The sequence below is a fragment of the Anastrepha obliqua genome, chromosome 1, assembly GCF_027943255.1.
Source record: "Anastrepha obliqua isolate idAnaObli1 chromosome 1, idAnaObli1_1.0, whole genome shotgun sequence".
In the NCBI taxonomy this organism is placed as follows: Eukaryota; Metazoa; Arthropoda; class Insecta; order Diptera; family Tephritidae; genus Anastrepha; species Anastrepha obliqua.
Window position 1 is genome coordinate 20,568,648 of NC_072892.1, and position 26,149 is coordinate 20,594,796.

Genomic DNA, 26,149 nt, shown 5'->3' on the forward strand with positions numbered 1-26,149 from the left:
GATGATGCTCGTACTTCCTTTTCCCTTCGTCGCTTAGATTTCTGCACGTTGCTTATAGAGCATCTTCGATTTCGTTCATGCAATTTTACAATACCTAAGTGCCAATTAATATATATTGTGTTTATAATTTTTTAACATTTACCATTAAGCGATCATCATTTTTTATACCAGTTTAATTTTTCTCCCCAATAATACTAAGCATTTTAATAATAGTTATGTGTCAGTTGGTGCATACCTAAACACACATCCATTCATTGTATCTATTCGCATTACATTTACAATTTTAGGATCAACGACTTGATTTACACAATATATCCCTTACTTCTTCTTTCTCTCTACTTCAGTTAATGTATTTTTTTTACGTATGAATTATTTTTCTTATCTTTTCGGAGATCAGCTGCCGCGGCAAGCAAACGATGATACTCTCATGTTTATGTTTGTATTTTATTCAGATTCTCTTTTTCTTTACAGTTTTCATCTTCCTGCTTTTTCGGTTATATTTAAACCAATTAACATTTTTTGCTACGTTTTTATATTATATTATGATGTTGATGTTGATGTTAAGTGGCTTTTATAATCACTTGAGCGTGAATTTGTCATACATCAGTTGTATTGTTGTTGTAGTTCTTATTATTGTTGAAATTCTGAACAAATGCGAAACGTTAATGTTCCATGAGCGTTAGGGTAGCTAAAATGTAAAGGTAATATTTTTGGTTAATACTGAACGTTCTTAGCATTAAACGCAGTTATATGAGAAGGAGCTCTTACGTGATGGTGGGCGGCCAGATGCATTTTCATTGGGTTGGAAATTCAAGAAATCCCATATGAGAATGGTGTCATCATGTGAGCTGCTGACAATTTGGAATTCATCGAATTGTAAGCGGAAAACGCGTCCTGTGTGCTCCTGAAAAGTGAAAATGAATTTTTTTAATTGTTTCCCAACAAAGAATTTATTATCTTAGTTGTTACAATTTTTCAACACATAAAAAAAAGTATTTAAAAAGTAGGGAGGAACTTTTCTACCTAATAAATACTCAGGCATGTTTCTGGTGACAATGTAAAAAATTAATAAACGCATAAAAAATATATATAAAGGGTGATCAGATTGGAGGTACTTTTTCCAATAGGGTTGTTTTTTGACAGATCACGCACCTAACTACTGTCAAACTAAATACAGAACTTTTTTCAGTATTCATTGACATTTAATCATGGAAAGACTTACGCCTCAACAACGTTTACAAATCTTTCAATTGTATTACGAAAATCGCCGCTCTGTGAAAAGTGTTCATCGCGCCCTCAGGGCAACTTATGATGTACATAACCGTTCAGCGATGGGGCCTATTTTTGGATTAATGGCTACGTCAATCAAAAAAATTGCCGTATTTGGACTTAATAGCAAACCGAAGCCATTCAAGAACAGCCATTACTACATCCACTGAAAACAGTCGTTTGGTGCGGCCAATGGGCTGAAGGAATCAAAAACGAGGCTGCCGCCAATCTAACAATGAATAGCGAACACTATCGCGCCATTATAAACGACTTTTTGATGCCAGGTGCCGGAAATTGAAGCCCTTTTCTCGACAACATTTGGTTCCAACAAGAAGTGTGATATCACACCTTTGTGTGCGTATGTAAAGTTTAAATGCTTTGTGGATAAACCAGCTTCGATTGAGGTATTGGAAATTGGAAGCCAAGCCGATCGAAGTCCTCCAGCGAGTCATTCAAAATTGGTTTACGGTTGGCCGAATTACGGCGCAGTTAAGGCCAACATTTGAAAGGGACTATCTTTAAAAAATAAATATCTTGAATGGTTATTGCCCAATCAATTTGAATTTGTTTTATTTAAATTTAAAATCCGATACCTACAAATTTATCAACCTTTAATACTACACTTTAACTCTATAAACTGCGTAGCCAAATTTTTTCTAAAAAATCTGAATAAAAAAGTTGAAACTTTAGTGAAAATTTGTTAAATTTTCTTAATTATTGTATAAAGCTTGAAATTAGAACAATAATATTTGAAAATAAATAAATAAAAGACAAATAGCTATACCTAGTCAAAATATTGCGGGCTTAATTAGTTGAGCACAAAGCTATGTATAGGTGCAAACGGTAATATGTACTTACCACCAAGGTATTCAAGCAAAGGGTATTTGCCTGTGCGCGCGGATCTAGCGCCGCAACCAAATCCCAAACTTTAATTTTGCCATCATAGGCGCCGCTAACAATGCGCTTCGAATCGAAGCGTATGCAACGCACCAGTTCATCATGACCCTCCAGCACACGCAAACAAGCACCACACTCAATGTCCCAAAGTCTGCAAAAAAAAAACACAAAATACCACAAATTAGAAAAACCAAATATCAGCCTTACAGCGCGAAGACTTACCTTATTGAGTTATCTGAGCTACCACTGACCACCAAACGGTCACGATACTGCAAGCACGCAATACCACGCTTATGTCCATTCAATGTGCGCACAAATTCACAGCTCGATGTTGACCATACTTTGATAGTGCGATCACCGCTGGCCGATACAATGTACTTCTCATCGAAGTCCACAACATTAACAGCGGCACGATGACCGACCAGTACACGTCGCAATGTGATCTCACTAGGAGAGGTCATATCCCAAACAGCAATCGATCGATCCTTCGAGCAGGTTACCATCATGCCATTATTGAAGCGTAAATGAAGCACAGCTTCACAATGATGAATCAGTGTGTTAACCATTTCACCGGTGTTCACATCCCAAACGCGCACCGTCGAATCTGATGAACCGCTAATGATGACTTTATCGTCATACTGAAGACACAAAACTGAACCAGTGTGACCAGTCAAAGTCTGTGAAGAAAGTAAAGTTTCCTTTAAAGACAATTTCGTTTAACCCTACAGTGTTCGCTATGAGCATTGCGCCGTCCACGAGAATTTGTTTAAAATTGCATATTATTTACAGAAGTTTCTTCCAAAATATAATTTTTAACTAAAACTGCAAAGGTTGCATAAATGATACTTTTTCGCATAGTGTATCATTAAAATAATAATAATTTAAACTTTAGATAACTCTTTATCCTAAGAAAAATCGGACGGCAAAATGCTCCCCATGCGATCACTCACTTTTCACAAAAAGGCGCGTCTAAATATATACACTTGTGAATATTTTATTTACCTTAACACACTGCAAGTCCGTACGATCCCAAATTTTAATGGTATTATCACGCAGACCAGAAACAATTTTCTGATCGTCATATTGCAGACAATAGACGCCTTTCGAATTCTCGGAACGGCAATTAATGCGACGTAGCATATGACGACCACTACGCCAATTGCTCTCTATGCTCTCAATATCCTAAAAATCAAAGGTAGAAAGTTAAAAAAAAGTTGTAGAAAATAAGAAACAGCTACCCACCTTCATTATAGTGGGATAAAGTTCCCGATAGAACGAGTGTGGTCTATGTGTAGTGCCGGGTCGTGGTTTGAAGAGATATTGCAACCAACCGCGACGTTCGGCTAAGCCACGCCACAAGGAATCAGTGCGCACTTTACGTTCAATTAGCTTCTTCCAAAGCATACCTTCGGAGATAACACGCAACCATTCTTTACATACTAATTCAGCGGACTTGAGCGAATCTGCATCCAAATAGGTGAGTATGTTTTCGGCAATGTGATCGAGGCCCTTTTCTGAAAGTGGCAAAAGAGAGGTATGTGTTTTTTTAATTAAGTTATGGGTAAAAAAGTTAAATAAAATTATTTAGAAATCGTAAAAGCTAAGATACGATAAGACACCCTAATCAAATCAGGGGAGGTCGAAGCGAATGATGTTAAGATGAAGGAAGCCGTTTTTACGACAGTCGGTTGAATTTAAGTTATCGCAAATGAGGCTAGACATGAGAGTAGGACATCCCTGTATGTCCATGTGAAATCGATATTTTGCATTACTTTCGACTTTCATTCCAATATAAAGTCAATAAATATCAAAAAGCCAAACAAGTCACACCAAATAGATAATGTAAAATTAAAAATAAATAAACTTTTGCTATTTTTTTACCAAACCTAATATATTATGAAACTCATTTTTAAAATTAATTTTTCAATTAATTCGATATTTTAATATTTCATTTCCTCGTATTAAATAGGGACTAAAAATCGAAATGTTTTAAATCAAATATAAATTATTACGATTTTTTTTTTAATCCACTAACACTATCTTATTAGATGAAAATAGATAAACATTTCATTTCTGCTGTTATCCTCCAGAGAGATGTTTATCAAGAGTCTCAAAAAGCACAAGCGAAAGAGCTTAAGCTTCTCTTAGAATCAAAAGAAAAGAAGTCCAGCGAACGCATTAATGCATTGCAAAAAGTGCAAAAAACTTGCGAAGTTAACATAATAGAAATGAGCAAGACAAAGATGATAGCTAATGGGAGTGAAAAAGCAGAGCCAAGGCGAATTCATACTCAGAATGTGAACAAACAAGCACGGCAACAACAAAGAAACAGTGCTTTTTGACATGTAAACCACCAATTCGAAAAAAAAAAACAAATCAGCTGCTATACCGAAGACGAAGCAGAGCGAAGAAAATAAAGAAATCAATCTCAGTGGAAATACCTACATACAGTGCTGCCACGAGCGAAAAAGAGAAATTACCAAACTTTGGAGAAAAAATAACAAAATTTCTCTGACAATAAATTAACAAGTATGTATATATGCAGTGGTGGCCTTATAATTAGAAACGATGTGCTAAGAAAAATAAAATCACTGTGCATATTTTTGGAAGACGTGCACTGTGAATTATGAGCACCGTTATTCTTAGAATACGCGATGAACATTGTAGTTAGAAAAGCACGTTGATATTTGATGGTTGATTCCTGAAAAAATTCACATTGTTTCTCTGATTGTGTTTCTTGGCTGGCCACGAAATTAGAAACGCGCAGTTTTTTCTTAAATTTTCTATATTTATTAAGTTAGTGTTAAAGTAAGTATACTGAAAAAATCCATAGATTAGCTTTTCTAATTTTAGTTCATCTCAATTGTTAGAATGGGTAAGAAAAAGTCATGCTCCCCGAAATTGAGGGAGCTAATTGTACAGTGTTACAAAAAGGAAAAAATTTCAATGTGGGCTATCGCACAAAGGTTTGGCTGCTCCAAAAAAATGGTATTCGGAGCAATTCATTTGTACAAAAAAACGAGGAACTTTGAAACCCCAGCCAGGAAGCCTAGACCTCGAAAAACAACTCCAGCGGATGATAGGCATATTTGTAGGACCAGCAAGAGCAACCCTTTATGCCTTCGCATGATATAAAAGCCGAAGTTGCAGAGCAATTAAACGTAGAAGTCTCCGCTCGGACGATAAGAAGGCGCTTACAAGAGGCGGGACTACGTGGGTGAATCGTACAAAAAAAACCGCATGTGTCAAAAAAGAATATTATGAAGCGGTTACGATTTGCTAAGGAAATGCTCAAAAAAGATTCAAGATTCTGAAATAGAGGTCTCTTGAGTAACGAATCGAAATTCAATTTATTCCAATCTGATGGAAAAACATATGTGAGGCGTCCTCCAGGCAAAGCTTTGGACCCTAGGTATACTGTGAAAACAGTGAAACACGGTGGCGGATCTATTATGGTCTGGGGAGCATTTTCTTGGTGTGGCGTGGGACCAATTGTGCGCATTGACAGAATCATGGACCAACATCAATATAAAAGCGTTCTGGAAAATGTAATGGAACCATATTCTTTTGAGAACATGCCGGTTCACTACATTTTCCAGCATGACAATGATCCAAAGCACACTTCACGGTTAGTAAAGCGTTGGCTTTTGGATCAAAATATTGATGTTTTGGACTGGCCACCGCAAAGTCCTGATCTCAACCCAATTGAGAACTTATGGGCAATTGTGAAACGAGATCTCAAGGACAAAAGTCCGAGAGATAATAATGAATTGTTTCAATTGGTGCAGCGAAGGTGGGAGAGCATATCTGTTGAAAGATGCCAAAATTTAATACAAAGCTTGCCGAGAAGACTGCAAAATGTTATACAAAATAAGGGTTATCCCACAAAATATTAAAATTATGCTAAATTTGTTGAACTTTTTGAAGATATTTTTAAGTTTTCCTTGTCGTTTCTAATTATTTGACCAAGATGAATTTGTGTTTAGTATTAAGTTTATTTTTTTTTTAGGATTGTAGTAATGGTGAACATTTTTTATGTTAAACTGAAAGACTACTTGTTTTTGTATTATTTCTAATAAAAAAAAATGAAGTGGCGAAATAAATTTTAAAATTGCATTAGTAAAATCAAATGTTGCTATCTCGTTTCTAATTATAAGGCCACCACTGTATAAATTAAACATATTATACATATACAGGGTGGCGCAAAATTTATCATCCAATGTAGTGTTTGAAAAACTTTTGTACTAAATAAATAAAAATATTTTGAGTGATAAAAATCTTTATTTTGACCTTTACGTTCTCCATTGCTTGGAGGTTTACATACAGCCGCAGTCTAGTTTACAAGTGTCAAATATAATTGGCGTACGACGACGCCATTTGCAAAGATTATAAATCTTTTGATAGGGTGATTAATTTTGTGCCATATGCTAATCATCAAATGATATTAAGTTGAAACAAAACGACCCGGAACGACCCGAATTTATATCCGGCCAAGGACTGTCACTTCAGCAGCATTCCTCGTATATGCACGGGGAATGTTTATGCTGCTACAGCAACAACAACAGTAAAGAAAGGAGAAAGGCTGTAAAGGAAGGGAAAATGGTTTTTCATTTCCTTTTCTTTTGAGCAAATAAACCAAGCGAACTCAGTTTTCTTAACTGGAAATTAGTCCGCAACCCACAAATCAGGCGATTATCATATTTCATAATATATGTATATTTTGAACGAAATGACTAATGATTATATATTTAATTTTTAACTTATAACTTATAACATCAAAAATAAAATATAAACAAAAACAAAAACAAAAACAAAGATGAAACTAATTTAAATTTATTATATCTTTTCATTGCAGAAATCCACTCGGTAAAGTTGCCATTGCCTCCCGAAGAAATCAACTATCAATCATTTGTTAATTAAAATTCTCAGTGGGTATCCCACCCACTTGGCAATGACCGAGTCACTTTGTCAGTGATAAAATTATGAATAGAGAAACAAACAGCTTATGCATAGTTTCTTATCACAACATTGAAGATAAAAACTAATATTGTCAATGCCTTAGCGTTTGAATATTTCCAATACAACAAATAGTTATCAAATGCAATCAACACCCTTATTCAAGCGAATAGTAAGAATTTCACTAACATATGAGTAAAAGAATAAATGAAAACCAATAAAGTCTGCCAAAAGTAGCATTGCATTACTTTAAGTTTTCACAACTTAATTTCATTGCTAACTAGAAGTTACAGTATTCATTCTACATAACGGTTATATTCATTATGTAGTACACTAAAACGTGCTTATGCACTATTAACTGTTAAGGTAAACACTCAAGTGTATATGTGACGCCATACATGCCTACATCAATATGTATACAGTTTGTCAAGAATATCTTTGCATAGTGAAGAAAAATTTTAAATCTAATGAAAATAACAATAATAATATTTTGTATGTCCTCCTTGGACATCAATTACCGCTTGAAGACAACTTCGCATTGATTTAATTAATTTCGGAATATCATATTCCAATGGTATTTTTTCCCACTCTTCTCTGATGAATCTTATTAATTCAGTTTTATTAGTTGGTGATCTTTTTCCTACTTTTCTTTTTAAACGAACTCACAAATTTTCGATTGGGTTAATGTCGGGACTTTGGGCGAGAGTATCAACAACTTTGGTGCAGTTGTAGAGTAACCAGGACCCTAATATTTATGTTTGGGATCATTATCTTTATAGTATTTGTATTTAAATTTGTTCGAATTTTCCGGGTCAACAAAGCCGAACTTTCTAATACTGGAAGTCAATTCGTTTTTTAAAATATCAAGATATACTTCCTTGGTCATTATTTCGTCCAAAATTTTGATTTCACCCACTCCCATTGTTGATATAAAACCCCAAACCATTACTGACAGTTTTCCAAACTTTACGGTAGGGATAATATTTTTGTTTTGTAGTGCTGTGAGAGGCTTACGCCAAACTCTCTGGGGTCCATCATGGTAGTACAGCATAATTTTCTTCTCACCTGAGAAAATAACGTCATACCAGTGCTCTGTGGGAAATGATATGGGCTCGGTGGCAAAACGCAATCTTTTATCAACGTTTTGCCCTGATAACAGGGGTTTTTTCTTAGCCACTCTTGAAGAATATTTGTGTTTTTGCAACATTTTTCGAACAGTTTCATGAGAAACTCTTAACCCGTAGTCTTTTTCCACTTGTAGAGCTAATCCTCTTGTACTGCTTTGCGGGCTATTATAAATAGTTTTAATAATTTTACGTTCAATTCGCTGCGTCACTTTTTTTGGTCTGCCTGTAGACCCTTTCAACTCGAGTCTTTCTTCATTTTCAGCACGGTTTATTATATTATATACAGTTCTAATTTTGAGGGAGAACATATCGGCGATTTCTCTGGCTGATTTGCCTTTGTAGTGATTGAAATACACTAATTGAATAATATTTTTTGAAACTCGTTTTCCTGGCATTTTTTTTATTCAAATCTGAGATCACTTGTAGCACTGAGGACAATCACTTTATAACTAAATAATTTCTTACCAAACGAATGAAACTCGCGGAAAATAACTGCCTTTTTTTGTTGTTTTCATCAGTTATGCAAAGATTTTTTTGACACTTTTTAAATAGAATAAACATCTTTCTGCTGTTGTTTTTGTAATGTGTGTGTTTATTTAATAACTGTTGGCGCCTAATAGTCGTAGACAAGTACAGTAATGGAATGTGTGTAAACATTTTTTGTTTGCTTTTTTATTTGTTGTTGGAATTCTCGATGGAAAGCTAAAATTTAAAATTTTTCTTCACTATGAAAAGATATTCTTGACAAATGTATATACAAATACACATATACATATATTTCTTAATGGATGTAAACTTGTGTGTGCAGATTGGTATGCCAGAGTGTGGTTCAACATTTCACCAAATTCACATACATACATACATGCATTTAGATAGACATCCAGACAGTAAGTCAAGAGCAGTGAGCAGGCAAGTCACCAAGAAACCGAAAGATAAACAGACGCACCGTCCCGTCAGTCACATCACGTTTAACCCAATTCCATTCTCACACTACATTTTGCGCTATTTACTTTGTTAAGCGTAAAGTTTAGAACCAAAAAATCATAGCAGTAGGATAGGAATAAGAGTATATTGAACAAATGAATGAGATGGGCAAGTAAATGATAAAAAAGTAGGATAGATGTCGAGTTCATATGTATTTGTATTTATGTAGGGTCAAGTAAGATGATGTGCCACGTTATTAGCTTCTAGTCTACATATCAACAATTAACGGAACAGCATGCCCCATACTACTACTGACTGTTCGCAGTAGCTCGTAACAGTAACGGCACTTTTGCATACAATATTCAACAGCACATTCAGTGATCGAGTATATGTCAAACTGATCCCAAACACAACCGCTCTCTCTCCAGCAGTCTTACCAATGGAGCCTTCTCCAACGAACTCCACCAAACTATTGGCCTCTGGTCACGATACAGCATGCTTGACTGCGCTTTGTATGTGTTAGTGCAGTCGGGTGGCGTCGTGTCACACATACTTGTTGTCGGTAAAAATCAAAAATTTTAGATATTAGCGTCAATCACCCGACACGCGCACATATAAAGTTCTTGTCAAACAATTCTTGACCGTCACCAGAGGCCATATGTTTCAACATTCTGCGACAGCACAAGCCATTACAACCCCTTACAACACCACCACACATTAACTATGAAAACATATGAGTTTTCCAATAACAGGTGGTATTGGTGAATGGATTGCGCTATCGAGAGATGAGTAACAATTTTTTATGGCCGGAATTGGATGGTATTGATCTGGAAAACGTTTATTTTCAACAAGACGGCGCTACATGCCACACAAGCAACGAAACCATTGATCTTTTACGAGAAGAGGTCTCGAAGAGGTGATCACAATTGGCCACCGAGATCTTGTGATTTAACACCTTGTGACTTTTTCCTTTGGGCCACGTGAAAGAGAAGGTCTACACGCCAACAGACCAGGGTCGACTCAAGACCTCAAAGATGGAATTCGTGAGGCTATCGAGGACATAATGAAAAGGATATTGTCCTGTAAGCGTGGACGTGGTGGTCATTTCCCTGATGATATTTTTTACTATCAACGGCATACCCTCCTCTTTATAATGAAATAAACATCCGATCATTTATATTAAAAAATAGTATTTTTCTTTGAATATCAAAATAACACCTCTGATTGGAAAACCCTTTAGTAACCCTCATTTTACATTTAGATTTGTGTTTAGCTTGAGGTTAGGAAGAAATTAGGTGCACCCTGAATTTCTATGTACAGTTTCTACAATCGAGAATATTTGTGGTATTTTCAACAAAATGATTAGTTGGTGTGTAAAAAGTTAGATTTACCCACAAAAACGGAAGAGTAGACTAAATATTTACTTGGCACAATTTCGTTCTGGATACTGTAACAGGTTAAACTCCTACTTATCCAGAATTGACCCCGACATACTAAACTTACATATGTCCAGCATGTGAAGGCACCCCGCACGACATTAACCACCTTTCATCTAACACCCCTCTCCCTCTGGACCCAACCTGTCGAAACAATAGGTTTCCTGGGCCTACCATTAGATGAGCTAGACGAAGACGACCGGTGGTCTACACCACACTGACAGGGTTAAGTATACTGCTACAAAAACAACAACTAAATTATTCAAACTGCATACATATTTTTGAGAGATTTGCAATTAATTTGGAGTATGATATGTTTTTACAAATCAAGTAATAGTTAAAATTTCCTGCACAATGACTTATAGTATTTGTGAAACTTAAACAACATTCGTATAAGTGTTAGTTTCGAGAGTCACAAGCAATTAATTAAAACAGATTGTTTTTAACTACATACATATGTAAGTGCAGAATAGGCCGAAATATTTAAATTATTATTCAAACAAAATTTGCAATATAGTAATTAAATCAGGAAAAATTTTATGACTCGGAAGAGAATAATGAGAAAAATATTATTTACAAATTTGGGCATAACGGTTTTAATTTTGTATTTAGCAACACACACTAAAAGAAGCAAGAAGCCGAAATATTTTTCGAAAACTTTTTAATTATTATTTGCTTTTACGTTTTTAATTTATTAATGAGTATGCAAATATAAGCGACAGCAGAATTTCAAGCAAAATTTGTTTGAAAAAATAATCAATTTTATATTGATTATGAATTGTTGCAACTGGAGGACGCAATAATCATTTTCAGTTAAAAGCGAAGTGAAATTAAAATTACATCATCCTCAAAAAGTGAAAATCGCAATACACTGACACATACATACATATGTACATACGCGCACATCTGAGCATCCATATGCATACTTATAAATTAATAGTGTAAATTAGAGGTCTGAAAATATTGATTGTGGGCATCGGCGATAGCGAACGAGTTTTTGGCATTTTATCGAGAAATACTCGATAGTTCCCCACAATGAAGGGCAGGGGCGAACGCAGGTAGGGAGTTTTTGTAAGCGTTGTTCTTCAGTCTTCATGGCTACACCTCAATACTCATACGTGACAGTTATTAAAGGATGTAACCTACCTATACGGCCGACATAAAAAAATTGCGCTAGACTCGAAATAAGAAATCTTAAAGTGACACCCAATATCCTATAAGTACTATACATAAGTACACACCACCGTTTCATTTATCATAAGCATTTAATTGTTCAACGTTTAGTCTCAAATTTAAGCAAATATGTTTTACTTCCTCCATTCATTTTATATTTCAAGGTAATTATTATAAATTTTTCACTCGAACAATTCATGATTTCCAAGTATACAAATGTTTACTCATTATTGCACATACAGCTCGGGATTTTTTTGCTTCAAAATGTTTTATATTATACAAAAAAAAATTAAGATCAATGACTAAATGCCCCCAAAATATCGTTGAACACAAATGAAAGCAACAACAATTCATGTGCGAATCATTTAGTACACGAGCACAGAGATAAACCTGCTGAAACCTGTTATTGCAAGCGATACTTCATAAAACAAAATAAAATGTAAGCAAACAAAGAGGGTTGAACAAAAACGAGAAGAAGGTGAAATTGTAAGAAACTGTATGTATGTACTTGAAGATTTCTTCACATTTGCTTTTGAGCCATAACCAACGATTCAATATATAATACATACATACATACTTTACATAAATCCGCGGGCACAAAATGTAATGTTTGCCGTTGCAGAATTATTACCTTTAATTGAATAGAACTAAGAGAGAAGATGCTTCTACCGAAACTGCGGTAACTTTAAATACGCCGTACGATCTGCTGTTAAGCAAAACCAACAACAGCAATTCCTAATAACTGCGGTAGAGCAGTGCCAAGGTGAGTGGCTTACGCGCACGCATGCACGCAACTGTCTGGTCAAATGGCAGGCATACCATTCTTTCAGCAGGATCAAGCATAATTCTGTAGCCTTTCGTATTCTAATCTAAAGGAGCTTCGTGAGATTATTGCTATAAATAGACCACAATGAGCTACAACAGGTAGCTGAAGAAAGTGCCAAATTAGGTTAGGATAATTTAACAGTCGAAGAAAAATTAAAAACGATATGTTTGAACCAAAAAATTATAATAAATTTCTGAAACTTCTTTAGGTCAAATCAAATTCCGTGAGACACCCAATGGCGGATGCGTGATATGGCCGTGGTTATGATGAATTTTTTTTATACGTACGCCGTGCAACTCGAACTAACAGACCTAAAATGTATTGTTGCCATACACAAAAAGCACACGGATCACATGATCACATCATAAACCAAAAAACAGCTACATGTGGTGAATTAGCATGCCTACGATTCTGAATCTCCAATAATAGGCCTCTCCTCTGCTCGGCTCACTTGACGAAATATTCGCAGGTGAAAGCAACAATAAAGTTATTGAGCAAGATTCGCTGCTAGCAAGCTAATAAAACTGGTATAACTCATTATTTAGCAAACATCTGCCAGTTGCTTCATCTATTCGCCACTTCCTAACGCTTGACAAAAAGAAGAGGCCTGTGGCCTTCTGTCCAAAATATGACTCTTTTTTTTGCATATTCGTTTACCCCGTCTATATTTCGTTTTCCATTTCTAATGCTTATTATGACTTGATATATACGTACCTGAACTAGCGTCGCCAATTGAAAAGAAAAACAATGCTTAAACTAAGTTTAATAGAATGTAAGTCTGTAACAAACTTAGTAGAACCACTCCATACCAAACAGAACAAACCATTCCAAACGAGCATTTCGTGTTAACCGAATAACCACGGCCATATGCGTGCCTTCGTGACAATAGCCTTAATACGACAACAATGCTGACAATAAAAGATCCTCAATAAGGTCTTTTATATATTAATTTTCTTTTTGGCAATACAGTGCACTCGCGATAACTCGAACTAATTAAAACAGGCGCTGTTCGATTTATCGAATTTGTTCGACTTATCAATTGAGTGTGCTATGTTAAAAAAACAGTCATCGATATCGATTTTTCGATCGATTGTTGAAAATGGAAGCCAGTAGAAAATTTCTGTAGTATAGTTTCGTTATACGAATTACATTTTGGTCCATTGGCTGGATCAATGGTGTCGCATTCGGCGGCATAAACATAGTTAAAATTAAACCATCCTCGGACTTTAATTCGATTTCGTTGGGATGTGATGGGGCATTATCAATTAGAAGAAGAGCCTTCTCAGGTAGTCCCCCATCTTTCAAATATTTTCTTACCTAAATATTAAAGTCATTTAACTTGGTTAAAAAAATTGTTTTAATGAATCTGGATTTTACCTGCGGCACGAACGAATTATGAAACCAGTCTTTGAAAATCGCCGAAGTCATCCAGGCTGATTTGGAATTTTAGTACTCCACCGGACAGTTAAAATTTTTGAAAACACGAGGATTTCTTGCTTTGTCAATAACGAGAAGTTTAAGCTTATGGTTGCCGGTAGCGTTAGTGCAAGCCATAAATTGCCTTATCTTTCTTTTTTATAAGACTTATGGTGGACTTGGCTACCCCATATTCCTTCGCTAGAGAAGTAACACTACGTCCACGTTTAATTTTGTTAAGGACTTCAGCCCTCTCTTTTAATGTTAAACACTTCAACCTTTTACGATCCATTACTCACGTGCACTGATACACTACAAATGACAAATTTAAAGCAATTTGGTCAATGCAAGATGTTGTTCCCAGAAAACTAACGGGATATTAACGCCGAAATATTCATATGGACAATACACTAGTATACATATAATTTATATACATATACTATTACATATGTATCTATGTACAAAATGTACATGTTTGAAAAGAATGTGTGTACAAATAAATTTGTTTTTTTGTTCGAGTTATAGCGCTTTTTTATTGTTCGAGTTACAAAGAAGTCAATAGGGGAAAAAATGTGTTCGAGTTAGCACGTCGTTCGACTTAGCGGCTATTCGAGTTACCGCGAGTGCACTGTATTTCTAATCTTTCTTGTTGCTAGAAACATCCTTTGCTGTCTATGGTAGATGTAAATTAATACCTGCTTTACCTCGACAGTTACGAAAACATGTGAGAAATGTCGTCCATTTGTTATGTGGAGAAAAGGTGCAAAACTAGAAAATAAGGAAATAAATTATAAAAAATCAACGAGAATTTTTAGCAATTAATTTTTTTATATATTCTTTTAATTGCTTAGACAATGCTCAGTAATCACCATAAATTTCCGTTCCCATTGCAGTCGGTTTTGCGTAACCGGAACGACACGGATTTATATCCGGCCAAGGATTGTCACTTGGCAGCAGCATTCCCCTCATATGTATGGGGAATGTTTATGCTGCTGCAACAACAACAGCTACAAATTTCAATATTTTTACGAGTTATATTCAAAGTGAAAAATACCGCTCTAGCGAAGTCTTTGCATTCTTACTCGTACAATAGGTCCGTTTGTAAATCGATCGAAGCGCCGCTACGTACATATGTACATGCATACATTAGTAAGAAGACGTACGTTCTTCCGAGCATGTGCTCTATATATGGAAGAAAGTTCTCAACATCGTTTGGAAAAAGAAAATTGTTAAAAATCAACGCAATTTTTAAGCGTATTCAAACATTTACTTTATGATACTAAAATTTAATGGGCTGTAAAACTGCGTACCCAGAAATTTTCTACAAATTCTTATTAAAAAGTTGAAAGTTTTGATGGCAATGTTTTTAAATTTGTTAAATTTTTGTGAATTTCGTACAAGGCCTGGAACTTTGATTTATTCGGTTTTTGTGATACAATGATACAATAAAAACATTCGTAAAAAAATTGCGCATAAAAAATATTAAAGGATATTCCAATGAGAGGTTTTATTTTGATATTCAAAGAAAAATGCTATTTTTTAATATAAATGATCGCATGTTTATTTCATTATAAAGAGGAAGGTAGGTATGCCGTTAATAGTGGAAATTAACATCAGACAAATGACCACCACGACCATGCTTACAAGACAATATTTTTTTCATGTAATTTTCCATAACCAAATTGCAAAGTGGCTGCCCAATCATCTCTCCTGTTTAACACCTAACACCTGTGATTGGAAACCCCTTTACATACACATATGTTCTTAAAATAGGTACATTGTTTTAATATATCAGTTTCCTTGCACTTTACAGAAAAATTTAAAGCTATTTTTGAAATTTCACTTTTTTTACATCGTTGTGAATTTAAAAATCCCGCTATACTAAGTTGCGTTGTGCAACCAGATTCGATGATTTTCATAAAGTGTAATTTTGTGTGCCCAATAAAATAGGTACTTTACCGATAACTCTTGCATTTTAACAAATTAACTGAAAAATATTGAATGTAACGTAAGATTGATAATTGATATGAATTTCGTTCAAAGATGGGTCGTGCGCAGCTTGTTGCAAATCTTCGAAAACAAAACAAAAATCGTACAAATTAATTGCTAAGGCCCTTGGACGGCCCAAAAAATCCGCAGAACAACGGCAGCAAGAAAGAAAACGACATGCACTATTGGCAATTTAATTGTGGCTCTTGCCAAGAGAGATCTTTTTAAATTTTCAAAGGCCATTGCAGTTGAAATCAACAAGGTAGTATAAGCGAGAACTGTACGACGTCGAGCATAAAATGAACCTACCAGGCAAAATGCTCGTAAAGTTCCCCCGTTGAAACAAGCAAAGTTAAGGAAGAGGAAAAGTTTTGCTCAAGAGCACAAATTCTGGTGACAAGAGTTCTCACCGCGTTTCGCAAAAAACAATAGTCAAGCACGGCGACGGCCACTTAATGATTTTGAGAGGAGAATATGCCACTTCGATGGCTTTTTATGCATGATAATGACCCAAACCACTTCTCAATGTTAGTAGGGAATGGTTTTTAGAAAATAATGTTAAAGTTATGGGATCTGTTAATGTTAAAGATATAGAGTCAACCGATCTAAACCCCATTGAAAACCTTTGGAGAGATTTAAAGAAACGATTCGAGCAGAAAACACTGAAAAAAAAGGATTAGTGGTAAAAAATCAAAGAAATATGGTATGCCAGTCCCCCAGAAAACTGCCGTAGAATTAACAATTCTATGCCAAATCGAATACAAAAAGTCATTGATAATCATTGTGGAAACAGTGATTACTGATAAACTTCGATAATTTAGACAGCATTTTTAATAAAATCACTCAATTCTTTTTGTATTGTATCTATTTCTATTCCGCATATATAAGGTTGGCAAAAAAGTCTTGCGGTATTTTTATTGAATTTTCAATTGTTCATAAAATTGGTTACAATAATGCGATTTAAGTCAAATATGTGCCGTTTTGTTCGATGACGAGTTTCCAACGAGATGCCAACTTCATAATGCCCCTCTTATAGAAGCTCGCTTTCCTATTGTCAAAAAACTCGGAGAGCCAATTTTCACAGGACTCTCTTGAGGACAACTTCCGACTACCAAGCTCGTTCGCCATGGACAGAAATAGGTGGTAATCACTTGGTGCGAGATCCGGACTATACGGTGGATGCAAAAGAACCTCCCATCCGAGCTTCCGGAGCTTCTGGGGCGTTACCAAAGATGTGTGTGGCCTGGCGTTGTCCTGATGGAAGACAATTCGGCCTTTGTTGATCAAAGATGGCCTCTTCTGCATAAGTGCTGCATTCAAGCGGTCCAGTTGTTGGCAGTACAGGTCCGAATTGAGCGTTTGGCCATAGGGGAGCAGCCCTAGTGGATGATTCCCTGCCAATCCCACCAAACACACAGAAGAACCTTCCTGGCCGTCAATCCAGGCTTGGCCACCATCTGGGCAGCTTCACCGCTTTTCGACCACGACCGTTTGCGCTTCACGTTGTCGTAAGTGACCCACTTTTCATCGCCAGTCACCATCCGCTTCAAAAACGGGTCGATTTTGTTGCGATTCAGAAGCGATTCGCATGCATCCATACGGGCAAAAATGTTTTTTGCGTCAAGTCGTGTGGCACCCATACATCGAGCTTTTTTTTGAATCCAAGCTTCTTCAAATGGTTTATAACGGTTTTATGACTCATGCCCAGCTCTTGGCCGATGCTACGGCCATCGCAATTTTCGACGACAGGCCTTCCGGACCGTGGCGCATCTTCGATCACCTCTGCACCAGAACGAAAAGGTTGAAACCATCGTTGTGCGGTGGAAATGGAAACTGTATCGAGCCCATAAACTGCACAAATTTTATTGGCAGCATGAGATGCATTTTTGCCTTTATCGTAGTAGTACTGTAAAATATGCAGTATTTTCTCTTTATTTTGCTCCATGTTTGCGACGCTATAACTCACGAGCGACTAAAAGCAAACAACAATTAATCAAACACGTGTTAGCACGTGAAAAGAGCTTTCCAAAAAGCTCTAGCGTGAACCGATGCGACGAATACAACTAGAACTACGCGCTTGCAAAGACAAGCTTGCGGAAATACCGCAAGACTTTTTGGCCAACCTTATATTTTAATGACCACACGTATATTTCCTTTTTTTCCTATTGTCACTAGCTTAAGTTTTAAAAGAACCCCGAATTTTTATTTATATCCGTTTTATTAACCTATGAAATAAAAACGTCTTACAATTAAATATCTGTTACCATCAATTAAAAAAAAACCTTGCATTTTCCATATGCACGTGTGCATACTTATTTTATTGGTCATATGTGTATATTGTAAAAAGGTGAAGTGACTTAATTATATGGCTGCAAGTGTAATGAGTAAAATTAAAACAAAATATACACATATGTATATAGTATTTACATGGAAATAAATATGTGAAGCGATAGAAGCGGCTATCGATAAGCGAACAAAGCCACTATAGATAACTATGGAAACACTCATTCACATTGTACATTTTTTTATTATATACATATGTTTGTATGTATTATATTTTATGTAAAAAAAATAGGTACTAGCCAATAGCTGGCACCTGTGGTTGTATACACTTCAATTAAAAGTAAGCAAGCAGATCTTTACACACATCATTTCTTAGTAAAAAGTAATACTATATGTATGTATGTAGTATGTACACTTCAATGCCATGAAAAATCAACAATGTTTAGTTTTCAATGAAATATCATAGTCATAGTCCTTTAAGTAACATTGAATCAGACATTGTATTTTTTATTTTAAAAACTACTCAAATGTACAGTCTAAAGGAGTAAGGATAATATACGAATTTATGAAAAAGGACAGCAGATACAACTCCACAATGGGAAAGTCACTCATATCATGCGGTTGTTATTGTTGTACCATAAACATTCGCCATACATGTTTGGGGAATGTTTCGGGAATGACTGAGCCGTTCCGATAACGAAGAACGATGCGGCTGTAGTTGATGTAGAAATGCGGTTGTTTTTGTGGTTGTTTTAACAGCATAGGTATGCGGTTGTTGTTGTTGTAACAGCATAAACATTTCCCATACTTACATACGAGGAATGCTGCTGGAGTGACAGTCCTTGGCCGGATATAAATCCGGGTCGTTTCGGTAACGTAGAACCGACTGTCGTGGAAACGTGGTATGCGGTCATTGTGCTTGCTTAAGTACAAGTTTTTTCGCACGGATAATACCACATCTCTTTGAGAACGTTTTAAGAGAGTCCCTAGATTTTATTAAACATCAAGTAACACCAAACTTGGGATATACAGGTGAAAACGAAGGCGATATGTGATAATGGCGAATGGCGGAAGAGCAACAATCAAGACTTCGAAAAATAGTACATGCACCCGTCTATAATAACTATAACAATGATAAACAGCCTCAAATGGGCAAGTCACATATTACGGGCTAATACCGATTACCCACCCCAACAAATAATCTTTGGAAAGTGCCACAGGGAGGCCAGAAGGAGCCGGTCGACACTCAGATGGATTGATGGTCTAGATGAAGACGCGGTTATTTTGGGATTTCGGACATGGAGAACGCAGGCACGAAACCGAAAAAATTGGAAGCATCTGCTGCAGCAGGCGAAGGCCCGTTCAGGGTTTCCAACAATGATGATGATGATAATGACGAAGAAAGGCCTGCCAACTATGAGCGAATAGTAGTTAATCGATATTGAACATTACGACATACTATTTTCATCATTTAAGGAAAAACTTTGTAAAGAGTTGTTTGTTGAGAAATCATCTAATCTTTGTCAATTTCGCACACTAATCTTACATCAATATTGTCTACTTTTATCAGTGGTGAATAGAGACTTAAGTGTTCTGCATTACCATTTTATTGAAACCTAGTTTGGCTTCTCAGTTTTGTTGACGATGTTTAACAATTTCGAAAGTGGTTTTGAGCACGGCTTCGCTTATACAAACTTCAACGAACCTATAGTACATCATATGTTTACATAATCAATAAGAAACTAAAGGCATATTAGCGAAAATTAATTATCCCATAACAAATAAATGAAAAAAATGCAAATAATATATTTGCCAACGCTTTTAAACAAAAGACACACTTTTATGCGCATTGGTGTATGTTTATATGTATTAAATCGATATGTACTTACTCGGCAATAATGTGATAAAATCACGCTGCAACATCGGTTTGAGGAACGCATTTATGTGTCCATGTTGGTAGTGGCACATACGCGTTAGCAGTTGCTCCACGAATTCAACCTGATCCGCTTCGTTCCATTGCGAGAAGTAGGTTAAGCAGGTCTCACGTTCATTTTGAAATATTTGCGATGATTCTTTCTTGCGGACGGGATCATACAGCATTGTCGATGTAAACTGTATTGTTGTTATTATAACGTTATGTTGCGGTTAATGCGAATGGGCGCAGCATATCAGCCAAGATTCGTATAACAACAGCAATTTCCAATGTTAGCAATACAAGAAGACACCCAAAATGGCAAAGGCCGCATTAAAATGGGTGATTGAAAATAGAGAAGAGAAAAAGCGACGTTAGAAAAAGTTTAAATAAGTAAAAATCGAAATAACAAAAATACATAATTAAATCTTTGCCTACGACAGCTCCTACAAAATGAAGGCGATACTGCGGATGATTAATAAACTTGTATAGCTGAGATAAAAGTTAACATCTGATAGAAGTAAGAATAAATATTCCCAAAAAAAAAGATTAATGTAAGGAGTATTCCGTTATATGGATACACGTTTTCTTAGTAACAACAAAAACATTTAGCGTAAAAAAACACAATCGATACACTCCAAGTTCCAAAATAAGTTAGCAAAAGAAAATAAATGTTTCTGTAAATATTGCTGTAATCGCTATGATTTGAAGTGCATCACTAACTTAATTAATAGCTATTCTCTATTCTCTTGATAGATGCATATGTACAAAAATTGCCATTTTAAGAAGGAAGGGATAAAGCAAAAATAAGCGTGAATTTATTTATAGGTAATTAAATAAACAGTGCCTTTACTTTGTAATAAAATAAATTTGAATTAGTTGTATTATTTTAATGCTCTAAACTGTAAAATTTTGTTTACAGATTTTGACATTCCATGGACCAAAAGCAAAGGCTCTACTACTACTACCTGTTCCATGTGCCCTGCAAACTACCAAAAAATCAGGAAAGCCACCTTTAAAATATTAAATGTACCACCGTAAGAAAAAAATAAAATTGCTTCTAACTGTCAATACTATATTTATATGTGAAATATATGTATGTAATATATATATAAAACTAAACCTCAATGTATACATTTCAGTCTGTACACACCATACTAAATGGGTCAATTTCCGCTTCAACAAAGTTGAGAAATATTAAAGACGAATAATCTGCCGAATCTGTCTATTTGCCATTGATAAGTGTCGAGATTCACGAAAATATTCTGGAAAATTTAATTGACAGAATGAGCAATTGACTTCCGATTAAAAGCAGGAAGACATTTTAATAAAAAATTGTATATATTTTAATGACAAGGTTTACTATTTTAGACAAAAAAAATATATAAAAAATATTTCTACGTTATATTTATACTAATATATTATTACTAATTCTACTGTAAAACAGTTTGAAAGCGATGCAACTAGACGGGTTTCAAAGTAAATTTTTACTAACAATATTTTATATTTAAATGGACAAGTATGTACTGCATATGTATGTATAATGTTCACAAGGGCGATGTTATAAGCGAATACACGCTTTCGAAAAGTTCAAAGCGATCAACATTTTCGCCAGCAATAGAGCTCATCATATTAAAAACATAAAAATGAGTTACATTGCAAACACTTTGCTATACATAGAAACATAGAAAACTAACGCAGTGGTGGCTAAACATATAGGGAAGCAAGATGGAAGAAGTAGGTTTTTTTAGAATTGCACAAAAAATATGTAATTATACCATATGTTATTATTCACCACTTATATAAAGCATAAAAACATAAATCCATTGATTAATATTATCAGATCCACTACTGTGGTTATTGCAAAAAATTCAAGGTCTATAAGTTAAATTTTAATGTTAATTCAGTATAATTTTAACCCTAACATTAAGTTACCACCAACATTTTTTAGAACAGTCTTTCTTTAGGTGACACTGATTAAGCAGTGTTAAATCAAAATATGTACGCCAAATTAATATTTAACATGAACACATATAAACTATATTATTTATATATGTCAGTCCACGTTTCTGTGTACTATTTTACAATGTAGCAGAATATCGTGCAGTGCTACATTTCTTTGATTTGAAACTTTTATTAGTAAAAGAAATTTGTAAAAATAAAAAAATGGCGACACACGCGACTGTGAAATTGATAGTTAACTGTCGAACATGAGTTAACTTCCCACCGTGAAACTGGGTCTAAGCGTAAAATTACTGATATCATCGGCATACCAGACCGAGATGGAGGAGGAACGTAGTAGAGGAAGATCTGACAAAAATGATAAACAGAAACTGGGAGAATAAATGAAAAACACACATTCAGACAAATGGTATCGCAGGAAGTCTGACCATGAGGGCTGGAATTTAGAACAATGTATATTTTGGAATTTCTGGCAAACTATAATGTTTTTTTAATGAAACTTGGGGGAGATTTTAGTGAGGTGTTAAGGAACACTCTTTATAACTTTAAATTATTCGGGAAATAATAATTTTTTAATTATTTACATTCAAAATGCCCTCGCGAATTTCACTATAATTTGCCATATTACACTCTATATTTTTTAACATTTCACTAAAATTCACCAAATATACACTCACACGCGTGTTTGTACCGATTTTTATGCTAATATTCTAATTATATCTATTAAGGGGTTAGGCCACTCTAGGATTTTCAAAATATCGAAATTTTTTTTTTTTGCTTAAAAGATGCTTTAAACTCTTTAGAATATAAAACAAAAAGTCCTATGCGTGAAAAAAATGTTTATCTCTAATATTTCGCACTTTTGCGCGAGCGCCTCTGACGTCTCTGAACCGACTATTCAAATTTAAAGCGTGTTTATCTCAAAACGTGATTTTTCAAAACGGCAAGCAGCACAAACAATTTTTAATATTTTCACTTGTAATTGTACAAGGATCTTTAGAACATTATTCCGCACTGAAATACGTACGGATTTTTTTATTAATTAATTAGAAAAATTTTTATAAACAATTAACGGTTCCATTTTAGACGAAAAATTCTACTTTTGACTTCAAACATCTGCAAAATACACAAATTTCAATATTTCTAAAATCCCGTACGTATTTCTACAGCTATACTCACGTCGATTGAGAAGAATGTTTTTAATTTGGTTTAGGTGGACATTTACGTCAGTTGTACTGCTTGCCGTGAAGTGCCTTTTTCGCAGGGCGCGTTCAGAGATTCACTCCAAAGGCGCCATTTTGTAATATTTTTCAATAAAAATATTTGTAATTACACTTAAATACATGCTTAATAATATACTTAAAAAGTTTTTTCCTGGCACCTTTCTTTCAATGTAAAAAAAATCCTTAAAAAACTGCTTTTTTACAGTAGCTAGAGTGGCGTAACCCCTTAAAATTAAATGCAAATTCATTTGCCTATGCAATCACATTCCAATTTTAAGCGCGAATAAGAAGAAGATTGGAATTCCAACAGTATGGTGTTGCCGGATCCCTGCAAATGAAAACAAAAAATAAGTCCTTGAGTTTAGTGTTAATCATGGTTTTAACACGGAAAGGAGTTTTACGCAAAAATACTGTGCATTGCGTAGCCGGAGTGGGACTGATGAGGGTTACTTTTTTGAAGCGCGGTCGAAGGCCGCCCTCGCGAAAAGAAGTTCTACGCAAAAATACTGTGGATTGCGTAGCCGGAGTTAGACTGATGAGGGTTATTTATTTGAAGCGCAGCCGAAGGCCTCCCACGCGATAAGGAGTTCTACGCAAAAATACTGTGTTAATTAATTTAATATAATTTTAATCACTTTATTATTTTTTGTGATACACTTAATATCATTGTTTTTAAGTTTAGATAAGTTGTATGTTTTTATTTTCAAAATTATTTCTCAACTTTAAATTACACCAAAAAATACTGCAGTTTTACAATGAACCTTCCACTGAACATCCCTGCGTGCGAACTTCGTTTTCATTTCAGGTGTATGGCAACACCAACTTTTCGCTAAATTAGAGAACTTTAACATTAAATTACTTAAAAACTATAAGCCTCCGGCAGGTTCTGTTTTCAGTTTTAAGATGGGGATACACCCCTCTATCACCCCCTTTTTACCGTTTTTTCCAAAGCGATATAAATTATACTACATTTTAGCCATAAAAAAAACCCACATGGAAAAAGTAATTCTTTGTTTGGTTAAAGTGCATGAAAATGCATGAAAATTTCATATAAGTAGTATTTAAAATTTTAAATTAATTGAATATATAGCATATTTATTATTAATTACACATATATTGAATATAAGGAATTAAAACTATAGCTGGAAAAGAAAACACCATAAGACATCAATGTATTTTGGAAGTAGTATCGAATAAATTTTCGTGTGTTCGTAGGAAAATATAAAATTGTGTTTATTTCCCTGGTTTAGTCGTAATATGTTGGCCACAGCTGTATGTATTTATGTATATATGTACGTATACGTGCATTTTTATAACACATTAATTTGATGAAAGTGAGTGTTTACCTTATTTTTTTTTCAAATGAAAAATCAATGGACTTGCAGTACGACACGATCTTAGCAAACACAATTTTAATATAATAATAAATAATTAGAATAATAATAATAATAAAAAAATATTACCACATATTGGATATCGAAAGCTTCGTTCCAAAACCATTACAAAAATATAATAATTTATTCAACTCGAAAATTAAATCAAACATAGCCTTTTAGCCGCACATTAGCGAAAGTGAGTTTAAATTGCAATCCGTACGCGTCTGCTACTTCTAGTGACAAAATCAGTGATTTTCAGTCATGAAATGACAAATCACACGGTCGCATTCACATATTGTTCAATTAATTACCCCGTAAAGCAACACAAAAAATAACACAAATGTATACATATATGCTTGCATACATACATATATAGTAAAAAAAAATAAATGCATGTGTAGGCATGTATGTATGCATATAAAAATACTGATGGCCTTTAAAGTTTTTTACCCCCTTTACCGAAAAATTAAGCTACAAACAATATAAGATGTTAGCAAAATCGAAGGTCTAATAACCATACTTACTGCTTGCGAATTAGAGTTGGTCTCGTCCATAATCTTGTCAGTCTCCATTTTAATCATTTTTTGCTTTATTAATTTTTTTCAAAATTCTTTGAATTTAATTTTTTTTTACTTCACACCAAGCACACACACACGGCCGTATTCCTTCCTTTTTCTCTTTTTTTTTAACAAGTAATAACAAGCAACGGGCAACAACGAAGACAGATAATTCAATTCTTCCGATCACAATGAAAATCCGTTCACAAAAATCCAAATTAAAAGATTTCAAAATTATACTTGCGCACACTTTATACTGTCCATTTGTCACACTCCTGCTTCCAAATACAGCACACCTTACTGAGGATGTTAGTACTTTTTTTCTCGTACTCGCAACGCATAGAGTGCACAGCACAATTTTACGTACCAGCTCAGCTCCTTTGTGTCTAGCAGTTAGCGACAACACACGTTTAATGAGTGCACATGTACGCGAAGCACAAGAGTAGCTAGCTTTCTCGTTTAAACAAACGTACAAAGTTTCTACCTAGGCCGCCATTATCGTGGGATGTGTTTGTTGCTTGCTCTTTCCCACTTACTCAAGCGCAAGTCATTTAAAAAAGCGAAAACCTTTGACGAGAAAATCTCAAATTTTTGATACCGTGTTTATGATGATGATATCGAAGAAAACCTGAGGGAATTTCTTCAAATTCCTTCACTTATGTGAAAACATAAAAATATAATAATTTTCTCACAAATTAAAGTCAACTTCACCAATTTTCCTACAAAACACTAATGAAAAAGTAGTGAACGCACGCAAAACACGACACGACTGAAAAATTGCCGAGAATTGTAATTACAACCAACTTCACATCAAGCATTGTTC

General features: G+C 34.9%; 1 protein-coding gene across 2 annotated transcripts; it reads right to left on the reverse strand.

The window, feature by feature from the left end:
* Nucleotides 1-423: 423 nt before the first annotated feature.
* On the reverse strand, nucleotides 424-26,111 carry LOC129245871 (F-box/WD repeat-containing protein 11). 2 transcript variants are annotated; one of them, XM_054884302.1, is made up of 8 exons: nucleotides 25,294-26,111; nucleotides 20,186-20,408; nucleotides 3,409-3,680; nucleotides 3,169-3,348; nucleotides 2,389-2,864; nucleotides 2,128-2,317; nucleotides 769-904; nucleotides 424-688 (listed from the first exon to the last, which is right to left on the reverse strand). In XM_054884302.1, the coding sequence occupies exons 1-8, from the start codon at nucleotides 25,348-25,350 to the stop codon at nucleotides 663-665; spliced, it is 1,560 nt and encodes a 519-aa protein (XP_054740277.1). In that variant the 5' UTR covers nucleotides 25,351-26,111; the 3' UTR covers nucleotides 424-662. The 2 variants fall into 2 exon arrangements, with proteins under 2 accessions (XP_054740277.1, XP_054740286.1); XM_054884311.1 differs by having other exon boundaries at nucleotides 2,389-2,843; nucleotides 25,294-26,110.
* Nucleotides 26,112-26,149: the final 38 nt, after the last annotated feature.